The sequence below is a fragment of the Parambassis ranga genome, chromosome 5, assembly GCF_900634625.1.
Source record: "Parambassis ranga chromosome 5, fParRan2.1, whole genome shotgun sequence".
NCBI lineage: Eukaryota > Metazoa > Chordata > Actinopteri > Ambassidae > Parambassis > Parambassis ranga.
Genome location: NC_041026.1, coordinates 23,175,664 through 23,188,545, shown reverse-complemented (window position 1 = coordinate 23,188,545; position 12,882 = coordinate 23,175,664). Strand labels below are relative to the sequence as shown.

General features: G+C 44.7%; 1 protein-coding gene across 1 annotated transcript; it reads left to right on the top strand.

Annotated features, from left to right (window-relative positions):
• Nucleotides 1-4,098: 4,098 nt before the first annotated feature.
• Nucleotides 4,099-12,201, top strand: tgm2b (transglutaminase 2b). The gene is made up of 13 exons (XM_028407206.1): nucleotides 4,099-4,207; nucleotides 6,187-6,366; nucleotides 7,282-7,500; nucleotides 7,986-8,104; nucleotides 8,459-8,587; nucleotides 8,669-8,846; nucleotides 9,016-9,148; nucleotides 9,505-9,608; nucleotides 9,690-9,929; nucleotides 10,316-10,591; nucleotides 10,677-10,837; nucleotides 11,026-11,162; nucleotides 11,703-12,201. The coding sequence occupies exons 1-13, from the start codon at nucleotides 4,198-4,200 to the stop codon at nucleotides 11,851-11,853; spliced, it is 2,037 nt and encodes a 678-aa protein (XP_028263007.1). The 5' UTR covers nucleotides 4,099-4,197; the 3' UTR covers nucleotides 11,854-12,201.
• The last annotated feature ends 681 nt before the right edge of the window (nucleotides 12,202-12,882 follow it).

Below are 12,882 nucleotides of genomic sequence, written 5' to 3'. Positions count from 1 at the left end.
AACAGTCGTGACTTCATCAGCAGTGACAAGAGTTCAGTGGAACAAGTAGGACAAAATTCTGCTTAAATAAATGTACAAAAGTTTTAGCATCAAACTACAGTTGAAGTACCTCTGCAGTATACCTTACAGTTATGTTAATCTAAAGACAGGCTGGGAAGTGTTAATGTTTGTATGAGGCAGGACCCAACATATACAATAAATAAAAAGCAAGCTTTGATTAAATAAAGGTTTAAATGGAAAATCTAGTAGAACTAACAAAACCTACAGGAGAACTGACGGAGCAACAAACAAAAGACACAAACTAACCTGAGAACAAGGTGAAAATGACCTGACACAGGGGACTGAATACACCAGGATAAAAGACACAGGTGAAAACAATGCAGGAAGGGCATCACAATGTGGCAAAAAGACAGGAAGTAAAATGAAATGATACACACAAGGATACTCAAATACCAAAATAAAACAGGAAGTACCAGGAACTAAGAAACATACAAACAAGTAGAGAAAATACATATTTAAATGTTTAAAATACAAAATTCTAAAATTTTCCAAACAGAAAAAACACAACTCAAGCTAAATACAAAACAAAGAATAAGTCTGCCCAAAACAGTACAATAAATACACAATACATAGAGGTATTTCACCTCTCACCCCTCACCGTAAGGGGCCGGTGCAGAGTGGATTGGGTGGCAGTCGAAGGCGGGGGCCTCGGCGACCTGATCACCGGACACAGAAACTGGCTCTGGGGACATGGAATGTCACCTCGCTGGGGGGGAAGGAGCCTGAGCTTGTGCGGGAGGCCGAGCGGTACCGACTAGATATAGTCGGGCTCGCCTCCACGCACAGCTTGGGTTCTGGAACTCAACTCCTTGAGAGGGGTTGGACTCTCTTCTATTCTGGAGTTGCCCATGGTGAGAGGCGGCGGGCTGGTGTGGGCTTGCTTATAGCCCCACAGCTTAGCTGCCATGTGTTGGAGTTTTCCCCAGTATGTGAGAGGGTCGCCTCCCTGCGCCTCTGGGTTGGGGAGAGGTCTCTCACTGTGGTTTCGGCGTATGCGCCGAACAGCAGTGTAGAGTACTTGACCTTCTTACAGTCTCTGGGAGGGGTGCTGGATGGCACCCCAACCGGGGACTCTGTCATCTTGCTGGGAGACTTCAACGCCCACGTGGGCAGTGACAGTAACACCTGGAGAGGCGTGATTGGGAGGAACGGCCTCCCCGATCTGAACCCGAGTGGTGTTTTGTTATTGGACTTCTGTGCTGGGCATGGTTTGTCCATAACGAACACCATGTTCGAGCACAAGGTTGTCCATCGGTGCACCTGGCACCAGGACACCCTAGGCCGGAGGTCGATGATCGATTTTGTAATCGTGTCAGCCGACCTTCGACCTTGTGTTTTGGACACTCGGGTGAAGAGAGGGGCTGAGCTGTCAACTGATCACTACCTGGTGGTGAGTTGGATCCGTTGGCGGGGGAAGAGGCTGGACGGGCCCGGCAGGCCCAAACGTACTGTGCGGGTCTGCTGGGAGCGTTTGGCCGAACCCTCCGCTAGGGAGATCTTCAACTCCCACCTCCGGGAGAGCTTCACCCAGATTCCGAGGGAGGCTGGAGACATTGAGTCGGAGTGGACTATGTTTTCCACCTCCATTGTCGATGCAGCAGTCTGAAGCTGCGGCCGCAAGGCCTCTGGTGCCTGTCGTGGCGGCAATCCCCGGACCCGGTGGTGGACACCGGAGGTCAGGATGCCGTCAAGCTGAAGAAGGAGTCCTATCGGGCCTGGTTGGCTTGTGGGACTCCTGAAGCAGCTGATAGGTATCGGCAGGCCAAGCGTGCTGCAGCAAGGGCAGTTGTAGAGGCAAAAACTCGGGCCTGGGAGGAGTTCGGGGAGGCCATGGAGGAGGACTATCGGTCAGCCTCAAAGAGATTCTGGCAAACCGTCCGGCGCCTCAGGAGGGGGAAGCAGTACTCTGCCAACACTGTATTCAGTGGAGGTGGGGAGCTGTTGACCTCGACTGAGGGGGTGGTTGGACGGTGGAAAGAGTACTTTGAGGGCCTCCTCAATCCCACCAACACGCCTTCCATTATGGAAGCGGAGGCTGATGACTCAGTGGTGGACTCGTTCATCACCTGTGCTGAAGTTGCCGAGGTAGTCAAAAAGCTCCCCGGCGGCAAGGCACCGGGGGTGGATGAGATTCGCCCTGGGTACCTTAAGTCTCTGGATGTTGTGGGGCTGTCTTGGTTGACACGCCTCTGCAACATCGCGTGGCAATCGGGGGCAGTGCCGCTGGACTGGCAGACCGGGGTGGTGGTCCCTCTTTTTAAAAAGGGGGACCGGAGGGTGTGCTCCAACTACAGGGGGATCACACTCCTCAGCCTCCCTGGGAAAGTCTACGCCAGGGTACTGGAGAGGAGAATTAGGCCTATAGTCGAACCTCGGATTAAGGAGGAGCAATGTGGTTTTCGTCCTGGCCGCGGAACACTGGACCAGCTCTATACCCTCCGCAGGGTGCTGGAGGGTTCATGGGAGTTCGCCCAACCAGTCCACATGTGTTTTGTGGACTTGGAGAAGGCGTTCGACCGTGTCCCTCGCGGCATCTTGTGGGAGGTGCTCTGGGAGTATGGGGTCCGTGGCCCTCTGCTGAGGGCCGTTAGGTCCCTGTATGGCCGGAGCAGGAGTTTGGTTCGTATTGCCGGCAGTAAGTCAGACCTGTTCCCAGTGCATGTTGGACTCCGGCAGGGCTGCCCTTTGTCACCGGTTCTGTTCATAATTTTTATGGACAGAATTTCTAGGCGCAGCGAGGGACCGGAGGGGATCTGGTTCGGGAACCATAGGATTTCATCTCTGCTTTTTGCAGATGATGTTGTCCTGTTGGCTTCATCGAGCCGGGACCTCCAGTGTGCACTGGGACGGTTTGCAGCCGAGTGTGAAGCGGCTGGGATGAGAATCAGCACCTCCAAGTCTGAGGCCATGGTTCTCGACCGGAAAAAGGTAGTCTGTCCTCTCTGGGTCGGAGGAGAGCTCCTGCCCCAAGTGGAGGAGTTTGTGTGTCTCGGGGTCTCGTTCACGAGTGAGGGGAAAATGGAGCGGGAGATTGACAGACGGATCGGTGCAGCTTCCGCAGTAATGCGGTCGCTGTACCGGTCTGTTGTGGTGAAGAAGGAGCTGAGCCGGAAGGCGAGGCTCTCGATTTACCGGTCAATCTACGTTCCTACCCTCACCTATGGTCATGAGCTTTGGGTAGTGACCGAAAGAACGAGATCGCGAATACAGGCGGCCGAAATGAGTTTCCTTCGAAGGGTGGCTGGGCGCTCCCTTAGAGATAGGGTGAGAAGCTCAGTCACCCGAGAGGAGTTCGGAGTAGAGCCGCTGCTCCTCCACATCGAGAGGAGCCAGCTGAGGTGGCTCGGGCATCTGGTTCGGATGCCTCCTGGACGCCTCCCTGGGGAGGTGTTCCGGGCATGTCCCACTGGGAGGAGGCCCCGGGGAAGACCCAGGACGCGGTGGAGAGACTATGTCTCTCGGCTGGCCTGGGAACGCCTCGGGATTCCCCCAGAGGAGCTGGAGGAAGTGTCTGGTGAGAGGGAAGTTTGGGTGTCCCTGCTTAGACTGCTGCCCCCGCGACCCGGCCCCGGATAAGCGGTAGAAGATGGATGGATGGATGGATAGAGGTTTGAGGCATGGCATGAGAATTACAGTTTTCACATGCTCTGTTAGTTTACTTTTTGAAAGTTTTATTAATGTATTTAAGATTTATTTAAAAAGATTACAGATCATACCTTTAAGACCATTCTACCATGCATATACGTCACGTGTATTAATAAAAAAAAAATCTAAATCTAGATTAATAAATAACTGCATTAATATTTTAACTCCCTTCTTGCTCTGGGCTCATAATTCTGTCAAGTCCACATACTACACTGACATACTGACATATGATGTGTAATGAATCACAGGATGATGTACTTAAGTAACAGTGCAGTGTGTGTATATGTGCTTCTGTGAGTGTGTGTGTGTGTGTGTGTGTGTGTGTGTACTTCTAGCCTTTTTTTTCTGCTCGGGGGGAAGGTCCTGTCACGCCCACACTTACCATGAGGAGAACTACAAATAAGACGAGGTAGCAGCAGAGAGACACAACTTTCCACTCTGAGGAGAAGACTGACTGAAAACATACTGCATTTAAAGAGCACAGCAGGAGACATGGCACAAGGTGAGTTATAATAATGTGATTATCTCATACTGTAATACATTTAATTACCAAAACATTTTCCTCCCATTATTTCTAATGTGTATGTGTATCTGTACATTCACATGGTGTTCAGTCCGGTGTGTAGGAGGTCAAACTTTCCCTTTTCATGTTCCTGTTGTCATCCAGCATGCTGCAGGCTGTAGTTATAACAGCCTTCGGGTATTATCACTCCTGCAGCCATCACAGTGCTGGAGGTTCTAAAAATGTTCCACCCTCATGTCTGAGCAAATGATTGCTGTCCTGGGACCTTAACACTTATAATAGCAGCTGAGAGCAGCTGGAGCTTCCACTATTTAACTGCTGCTATCTTTATAGGCACACACAGACACTACACATAGTTTGTTTTATGACCCTATAAAGAAATTCAAAACATTGCTGTTTTATGCTTTTGCATGACACAAATATTTAAGAAACTAAAACTTTGATGACAATAGTCATTAGGGTAGCTGTGGAAATTAGTGTCATTATAAAACAGGATAAACATCGTTGGGCATCTTCACACCAGTGCACTGTAGAATGAATGTTCTTCTGATAAATTGGTGTGACACTGGTTTTCCACATGCACAGAGCATTCATTTGAAGTTGAAGGTGCTTGTGATGGACACCTGAAGTCACCCTGGGTGTTACCTGAAAGACTGAATGTTCTTTTACTCCAGGGTGTTTGCATATTTATTCTTCCAGGGTTAAAATAGTGTTTGCTGTACCAGCTACAGTGGTGACAAGCTGGATTTTGTTTTAATTTCCTTATAAGGCTCACACTGGCCTGAGTGTAGCTTGTGTGAGAAAGTCTCTTTGTGGTGTGGGTCATGTCTGGTAGAGAGGGAGTGAGGTGGGGGTGTGTGCGGTGAGAGGTCAGTGAAGGAGGAGGGACAAGACTACAACTTGTGTAACTCTCCAGCGTACAAACTGCAGACATGTAGGTAGTTTTGCCTTAGACTACACATGCATAACATCTGGCATAGCACAACTGCTTCAGTTTAAACAACACATTGGGTTGCACTGCATGTTTGGAAAGAAATCAAAAGCCTTTCCTGCAGCAGTGTCCTGAAAGAAAGTCTCCCAGCGCACCATTATTTTGTTGTTTCTGAGGGTTTTGAGTCAAAGATGGTCATCTGTTATTAATCTAAGTAATTGCCTTCACATTCAGGTTGAAGATGTGTTTTATTGGATTCTTTTGCCTTTACAGTGAACCTTTTTTTTCTCCAGATGGTCTGTGAGTAAAGTGTTTAACAATAGTGCAGCAGTGCAATGGTTTTTCAGTGATTAAATGTTTTGGCTTGAGAGTGTGCACAGACTAAACCTCTGAGTGCTGTTTCAGCTGTAGGCACTCTGGACTGAGGTAAAGCTCAGTAAAACATCAAAGGCGTGACACATACCAAAGAATGATCCTGACACTTTGTGAAACAGCAGAAAGAGTTTTAGCTCAAGGCAAACCATATATGTGAAGAGGCTGATATGCAGCATATGCAGTGAAAGCTGGAGGACAGTGGAGATGTTGTCGAGGAGGAAGTCAGTGGGTAGGATTCTCTTAGTCACATCAGACCCTGGAGAGAAGGAGTGGCAGCATGCAGGGAGTGACTGTCTGTGTTTACTTCCTGTTAAACTCACAGACTTGTCAAACAAAATGATCTGACAATGAAATAAGTAACAGTCCCCGTCTCAGTGGCAGGTTGAACCTTCACAAACATTCAGGAATGTGGATATAAAATGGAAAATAAAAGTCTTTATTGCAGCTGCAAAATAAAGACATCCAGACATGCTTAACTGTGTTTTTCTGGTTAATTCATCATAAAAACCGGTTTCACAGCTGGTCCTTTGTTGTGCCATTTTAAATGCTCTATCAAATATAATTTCTTTCTATAGAGCAATAAGAAAAGAACACAATGACTGATGAGCTAATGCAGATGTTGAGTTTTGTATTTTTTTCTTCTTCTTTTCAGCTCTGGACATTGAACGCTGGAACCTGGAGTGTCTGTTTAACAACACCGACCATCGCACTGATCTCAACGGGGTGGATCGTCTCATTGTGAGGAGAGGCCAGTCATTCACAATCAGCCTGTACCTTCGCTCTGGATCCCACCAGCATGGACTCAGCTCTCTTGACTGTGTTGTAGAAACAGGTGCCTCTCTTTTCGTCTTTTGACTAATTCTTGTTGCTTTCAGATAATTCTGCTAGTGTACAAGTCATTTGCACAAAATGACAAAAAAAATCTGAAGTAAAAGAACTAATAACCATTACATGAAAGGTGTGAATAATGTGAATAATGAAGGCCCTGTGCTGCAGGAGATCAGGGACACTGGGACAACCTACTACAGTGTGTGTTCCTGCTGGCATTGTTACCTTCTCAAAGAGGAGCGGGAATGTTAATGGAAAGGGAAGGGAAGTTATTTCCCTTTTACACTCACAGTTGATACTGCTATTGGCTTTGATACAAAGTGTACTTACAGTAGTCATGAGATATTATGCTGTGTTTTCCATTGTTAACCTTTTGTCTTCCCTCATGGTTTAGCTGGGGCCAGTGAACTTGACTGTTTTTGTTAGCAGATTAACACACTTTATCTGTGTTTATCTTCAGCATACAAACACTGAAAACTCTCTGTCTCCTTTTTGTCTTTATTTGGATCAACGTCTTGTGAAGAGTGTGATAAGGCAACTGTTGCAACTCTTTAAAGAGGAAATGTTGCTTGCCAACAGGGAAGCATGTGTATAATCAAAGATAACACTGTGAACGTTTAAAAGATCTCTGGACTTGAGTTGAAACCTTCATCAGTGCAAAGGAAATGTGTCCTTTGCTTTATTTGGCTCTATTGAGCACAATATATTAAAGGGTTACGCTAAAGTGAGCACAAATAGTTTTAAAGTTTATGTAACTTACCAGAACTCAAAGAAATTAGCAAGCTGTTACGTAGTACAATTATGCTATGCTCGATTAAGGAAAGATTTCAGAGATGTTTGAAGTGAATTTATCCAGACATGGGAAAACTGCTTACAAGTGCTTCACTAAGACTTCACTAAGATTTACTGTTACATGCAGGTCCTCAGCCCTCGGAGCAGTATGGTACCAGGGCCTCATTTGGTTTGTCTGCCAACATTGACACTTCCCGCTGGAGTGCCGCTGTCACCAGTCCCCCAGGAGACATGGTGGCCCTGACCATCTGCTCCGCACCGGATGCACCCATAGGGCGCTACACCCTGACACTGGGCCAGTCAGGGAGGATTGAGTTTATTCTGCTCTTTAACCCCTGGTGCCCAGGTGAGTAAACACACCATATGTCAAGCTGTCATGCAGTGTGGTCGTGTATAGATAGATTGCTCTTTGATGGTCATGTTTCATACCCAGGGCAGGTTTCAGATCAGAGCTGTCCAGTTACGGTTATGTACGGGTATCCTGATGGTAGTTTGTCAGTTGTTTCTAAACACAGACATGAGTGTGAGACATGTGCTCAGAAATTTAAATATTAAATTTTTTTTTTTTATAAAATTTTGTTTCTGGAAAATATGACAGATAATGCAAAAAAATCATTTATTTAAAGTATATAAAATATATTAGAAAGGCAATTATTACTATACAACATTCAGTGCCTCTAAAATTAAACCCTTATTAAGATTAAGATTAAGATTAAGAATTACTTTATTAATCCTTGTGGGAAAATTTTGTTATGCAGGTAAGCAAATGTACTCTGCATCTCTATCAAACATTGGGATAAAATAATTGTTTGTGATGTCTCTTGGTAACAGCGGATACAGTATATATGGATGATGAGCAGAGTTTGGAAGAGTACGTGTTGGCACAGGATGGAATCATCTTTCAAGGCAGCAACAAGTATCAGATACCAACACCCTGGAACTTTGGCCAGGTACCAACACCAACATTGACACTGTCAGCCTCACATCACCAAACACACAGGTCATGAGAGGAGCCAGCATTATGCCATCATGGGTGGTGAAGGAGTTTCAGTCATGCTGATAACAGGAAGCTATCATCTTATGATTAGGATGTGTTGCATTACTGAAGAAACATTTTTTGTTGAAAACACACAGGAGGTATTTAATGTATGTATAAATTGCATTAGTTTGTTTGATGAAATCTAAGTGCCCTTTAGCACCTGTTGAGACACAGGCTGTGCTAAAAGGGCTTCTAACTGGACACTATTACAACACTGACCAATAACTAATCAGCGTCTTGATCTTTCTCTCTCTTTTTGATACAGTTTGAAAGTGGAATTCTGGATATCTGTCTGAGGATTCTGGATATGAATCCTAAATGTCTGAGGAATCCTGGCAAAGACTACTCAGGGAGAAGAAATCCTATCTATGTGTCCCGGGTGCTGAGTGCCATGGTATGCCCCCAGTGTTATCTCTTTTCTCTTTTTTTTCTCCTGCAGTTCAGATTGTACAAATACATTTTCCTTTCCTGACAGGTGAACTGCAATGATGACCAAGGTGTGTTGCTGGGAAAATGGACAGGTGGTTATGAAGGAGGTGTGAGTCCCCTGCTCTGGAAGGGCAGTGTGGAGATTCTGCGCAACTGGGAAACACAAGCCTGCCAGCCTGTTCGCTATGGACAGTGCTGGGTGTTTGCTGCAGTGGCCTGCTCGGGTAAGATAGGACAGAGCTGGGTTTGGGGGCCTATCTCTACAAAATGCACTAGATTTGTCTCGAGCATACACAATATAACACCATATATGTAAACACATAGATATGATATACATTCCATTCTTCCTGTGAGGAGTGCAGTTCTCAGTAAGCTTTTTTTGTACCCTGTCAGTTTCCAGAGCCCTGGGCATCCCCTGCCGTGTCGTCACCAACTACCACTCTGCTCATGACACCAACAGCAACCTGGTGATTGAACTCTACATCGATGACAATGGAGAGCTCATGAAATCCAAAGAAATGATATGGTCAGAACTTATTTAAAGTACAGTTCCAGATTCTTCTTTTCTGTTGTATCTTGTTGTCTTGTTAACTTTACACTCTTCACCTCTGTATATTTGAACATTATTTAAAACAACTGATTTCTCTTTGGCTCTTTTAAGACTACTGTTCTTAGTCTGCTCAAAAATCAGCCAACTGGAAGGGCCCGTTTGTTCAATAAAGTAGGGATACCTGTTCAGCCACTGATGGATTTGTCTGATGTGAAAACAAAACTTTTAAAAAGTTGATGTAAAAATCTGCTAAAGAAGTTGAAGGCATCTCATGCTTGCTTCCTTGATAACACAAGCAGTGTCACCCAGCTGACTGTGTATCGTATCTGCAGGAATTATCACTGCTGGGTAGAGAGTTGGATGAACAGGCCTGACCTGAAACCTGGCTTTAATGGCTGGCAGGCCAGTGACCCCACGCCTCAGGAGAAAAGTGAAGGTAACTAACACCTTGTGTAAATAAATAAATAAATAAAAATGGTCTTTGTCTTTGTTTCTGACATGTTTCTCTGTCCCTCAGGAGTGTACTGCTGTGGCCCCATTCCTCTGAGGGCCATCAAGGAGGGTGAGCTCACCTTCAACTATGATGCCCCCTTTGTATTTGCAGAGGTCAACGCTGATGTCTCCTATTCCATGAAGAATAAAGACGGCAGCACACGGGCGGTCTCCAGCACATTTCTGGTGGGCCAGAAGATCAGCACCAAAAGTGTAGGCAGTGACACCAGAGAGGACATCACTCATCTTTACAAGTACCCTGAAGGTACCAACATTTTAAAGGCGTGCTTGTGGTGACTCTAAATTGCCCGTAGGTGTGAGTGTGAATGGTTGTTTGTCTGTATGTTGCCCTGTGATGGACTGCATGGTGACCTGTCCAGGGTTTACTCCGCCTCTCACCCATAAATAGCTGGGATAGGCTCCAGCCCCCCTTGACCCTGCACTGCAGGACAAAGCAGGTTCAGATGATGTATGGATGGATAATTCTTACCAATTCACATTTTAATATTTAACCATCAGATAGCATCAGCAGGGTTAAAAAAAGTTAATTCAATTCACTCCTTTTATAAATTCCGATTTCTTGATCAGCTTTGAGTATATAAATAAACCCTTAAGTGTTTCAAGTAGGTCACACACTTTTGCTTCTTCCAGGATCTGCTGAAGAGCGAGAAGCTTTCAAGAAGGCTAACCACGAAAACAAGCTGCTTAACCAGAAGCAGAATGATGGTCTACAAGTCACTATAAAGGTGACATCAGACATGAGGAAGGGCTGCGACTTTGATGTGTTTGCCGTAGTCACTAACAACACACAAAGTAGCAAGAAGTGTCGTCTGGTGTTTGGGTCCTGTGCTCTGTCATACACTGGTGTTATGGGAGGAAACTGTGGTTTTAAAGATTTGCTCAACGTTGAACTTGCACCAGGAGCAGGTGAGCCAACTCACCATGTAAGGTGGTAGTTACAAGAATACGATGATAAATTTCATTGTATGAGTTTATATATGTGTTGTTCTAGAGAGACGAGTTCCACTAAGACTGAACTACTCCAAGTACGGAGCCCAACTTACTGAGGACAACTTGATTCGTCTGGCAGTGCTGTTGTCGGACTACTCCACTGGACAGGCAATGCTGACAGTGAGGAACATTGTGCTGGACAACCCTGAAATCAAAGTCAGAGTGAGTATCGCAAAAAAATACACAAAGCAAGGCAGCAGAATGGACCCAAACACTTATAGCAAATATGCTGTTGGCACGAACCTCCATTAGTGCATGGGTATCTCTGCCTGGAAATCTGTGTATTAGAACACACAACTGTGATGTGATACTTCGATGAACTAAAGCCTAGTGGTGGCTGTGCTCTGCAGATCCTGGGTGAACCAAAGGAAAATCGGAAACTGGCTGCAGAGATCACGCTCCAAAACCCTCTGCCAGAACCGCTGGAAAACTGCTGCTTCAGCATCGAGGGGGCCAACCTGACAGGTGGATGCATCATCTCTGAAAGGTTGTAAATTTAATCCTTTAAAGTCATTCAATGAGTTTTTTTTCCAGGACAAGTAAATAGCATAATATTTGACCTTTAAAAATCATCATGATGAAATGGAAAGTAATGGATGTAAATATTTCTTTCTCTGACTTCCAATTTTGGAGATATGTGCTATTTATTTTATGATTTGTCAGTCTGGTCATGGTGCAACATCCAGATGTCTGGCTGAATTAGCTATTTAGTCAGGAGAAGAGCCCACTGGTGAAGAAATGGGTACAGTAGTGGAGAGCTTTACCAAAGAGAATAGCATTATTATATGCCTTCTGTAGCAGTTTGGGGTTTCTCACTTCATGAACGATTATTTGTCTGCATGATCTTTTTTCATGTGGATTGTTTGGCCAAGTTCTTCTGCTTAGCAGTTGAAACTGTGCAGTTCCATCTCCATCACTTCCATAAATAGTCAGAGGTATCATGAGTAGTGGTAAATGATTGTTTAAAACTAAATATTTATGTCTATAAGTGGACTGTGATAACATCTTCCTTCCATTTACACAACAGGCTTGGCTCCTCTGTGGGACCCGGGGAAGACGCCAAGGTGAAGATCTATTTCACTCCCACCCATTCTGGGCTGAGGAAGCTGGTGGTCGATTTCGACAGTAACAAGCTGTGTCACGTTAAAGGCTACAGAAACATCATCATTGGAAAATAAAGTCTTTTGACCTTTACAGTTGGCCACGTTCTTACTCACTGAGTTTTTCTGAACTGTCAACTGATCTGCCTTGTAAAGATTAGCAGATACTGGCTCTTGCACGTAGTCTATGATACACTTTCTGCTCAAATACATGTTAATGCTTTTCTTTGTTTAGTTTTAATTACTACATGTATATCTCTTTATGGAGAGCCATAATGTCACATGCAAATGTTTTGTGTTCATTAGGGCTTATCAAATGCGTCCATGCAAACCTGATTAGTATTTTTAGTACTGTGTACTGTTATATACAATTAAAAGTGTGTTTTTAATTGTGTCATGAATAAAGTCAACGGACAGTAAATTACAGTAAATTTGATTATGATCATCTTATTCACTGATTGGATCATATTAGATGATAGTGATTGCTGTAATCATGTAAACACCCCTCAGTAGCAAAACACTGATGCACCTCCACCCACTGTAAATATGCTGGTCTCAGTGCTTCCCTTTACTGCACCAAGCGTGGATTTAATAAATACACACTGTTTTAATTTCAACCACATTAACATGTTGTTACTACCAGTTCTCTTCTGGCACCCAGGATATCATCTAATGACTCTGTAATGCAAGTATGCTTTTTGAATAAGCCCCTGTAACTTATGAATCCTCATAGAGGCAGAACCAGGGTTAAGTAATTGTACTCTTTGTATGTAGTACTTTGCCAAAAGTAAGTCCACAGTGACGAGCAAAATCTGATCCATTTACTATGCACTCCCTATTCCTTCATCCTTTGTCTACCTTGGCTGCTGTGCTCTTTCATCAAACTTTACTAAGGCCCAGAAAATTTCCTGAAATCTGTATAAGACATGCTATAGGATATGAACTTACATCCTGACTCAGAGCAGTGGTCCTCCAAATGGCAGGACTTATGGAGTGCTCCCAGCAAGCAGCAGTGAGGGTATAAACAGAAAAGAAAAAATAATGGTACAATAATGGTGCTACTTATTTAGTTATTGCAGTTCTCACTGTCTGCCTTAAAAGTATTTA

Coding starts and splice junctions, on each gene's coding strand:
- tgm2b (XM_028407206.1), top strand. Junction 7,501..7,985: donor CTTTAACCCCTGGTGCCCAG/GTGAGTAAACAC, acceptor TCTTGGTAACAG/CGGATACAGTATATATGGAT. Junction 8,588..8,668: donor CCCGGGTGCTGAGTGCCATG/GTATGCCCCCAG, acceptor CTTTCCTGACAG/GTGAACTGCAATGATGACCA.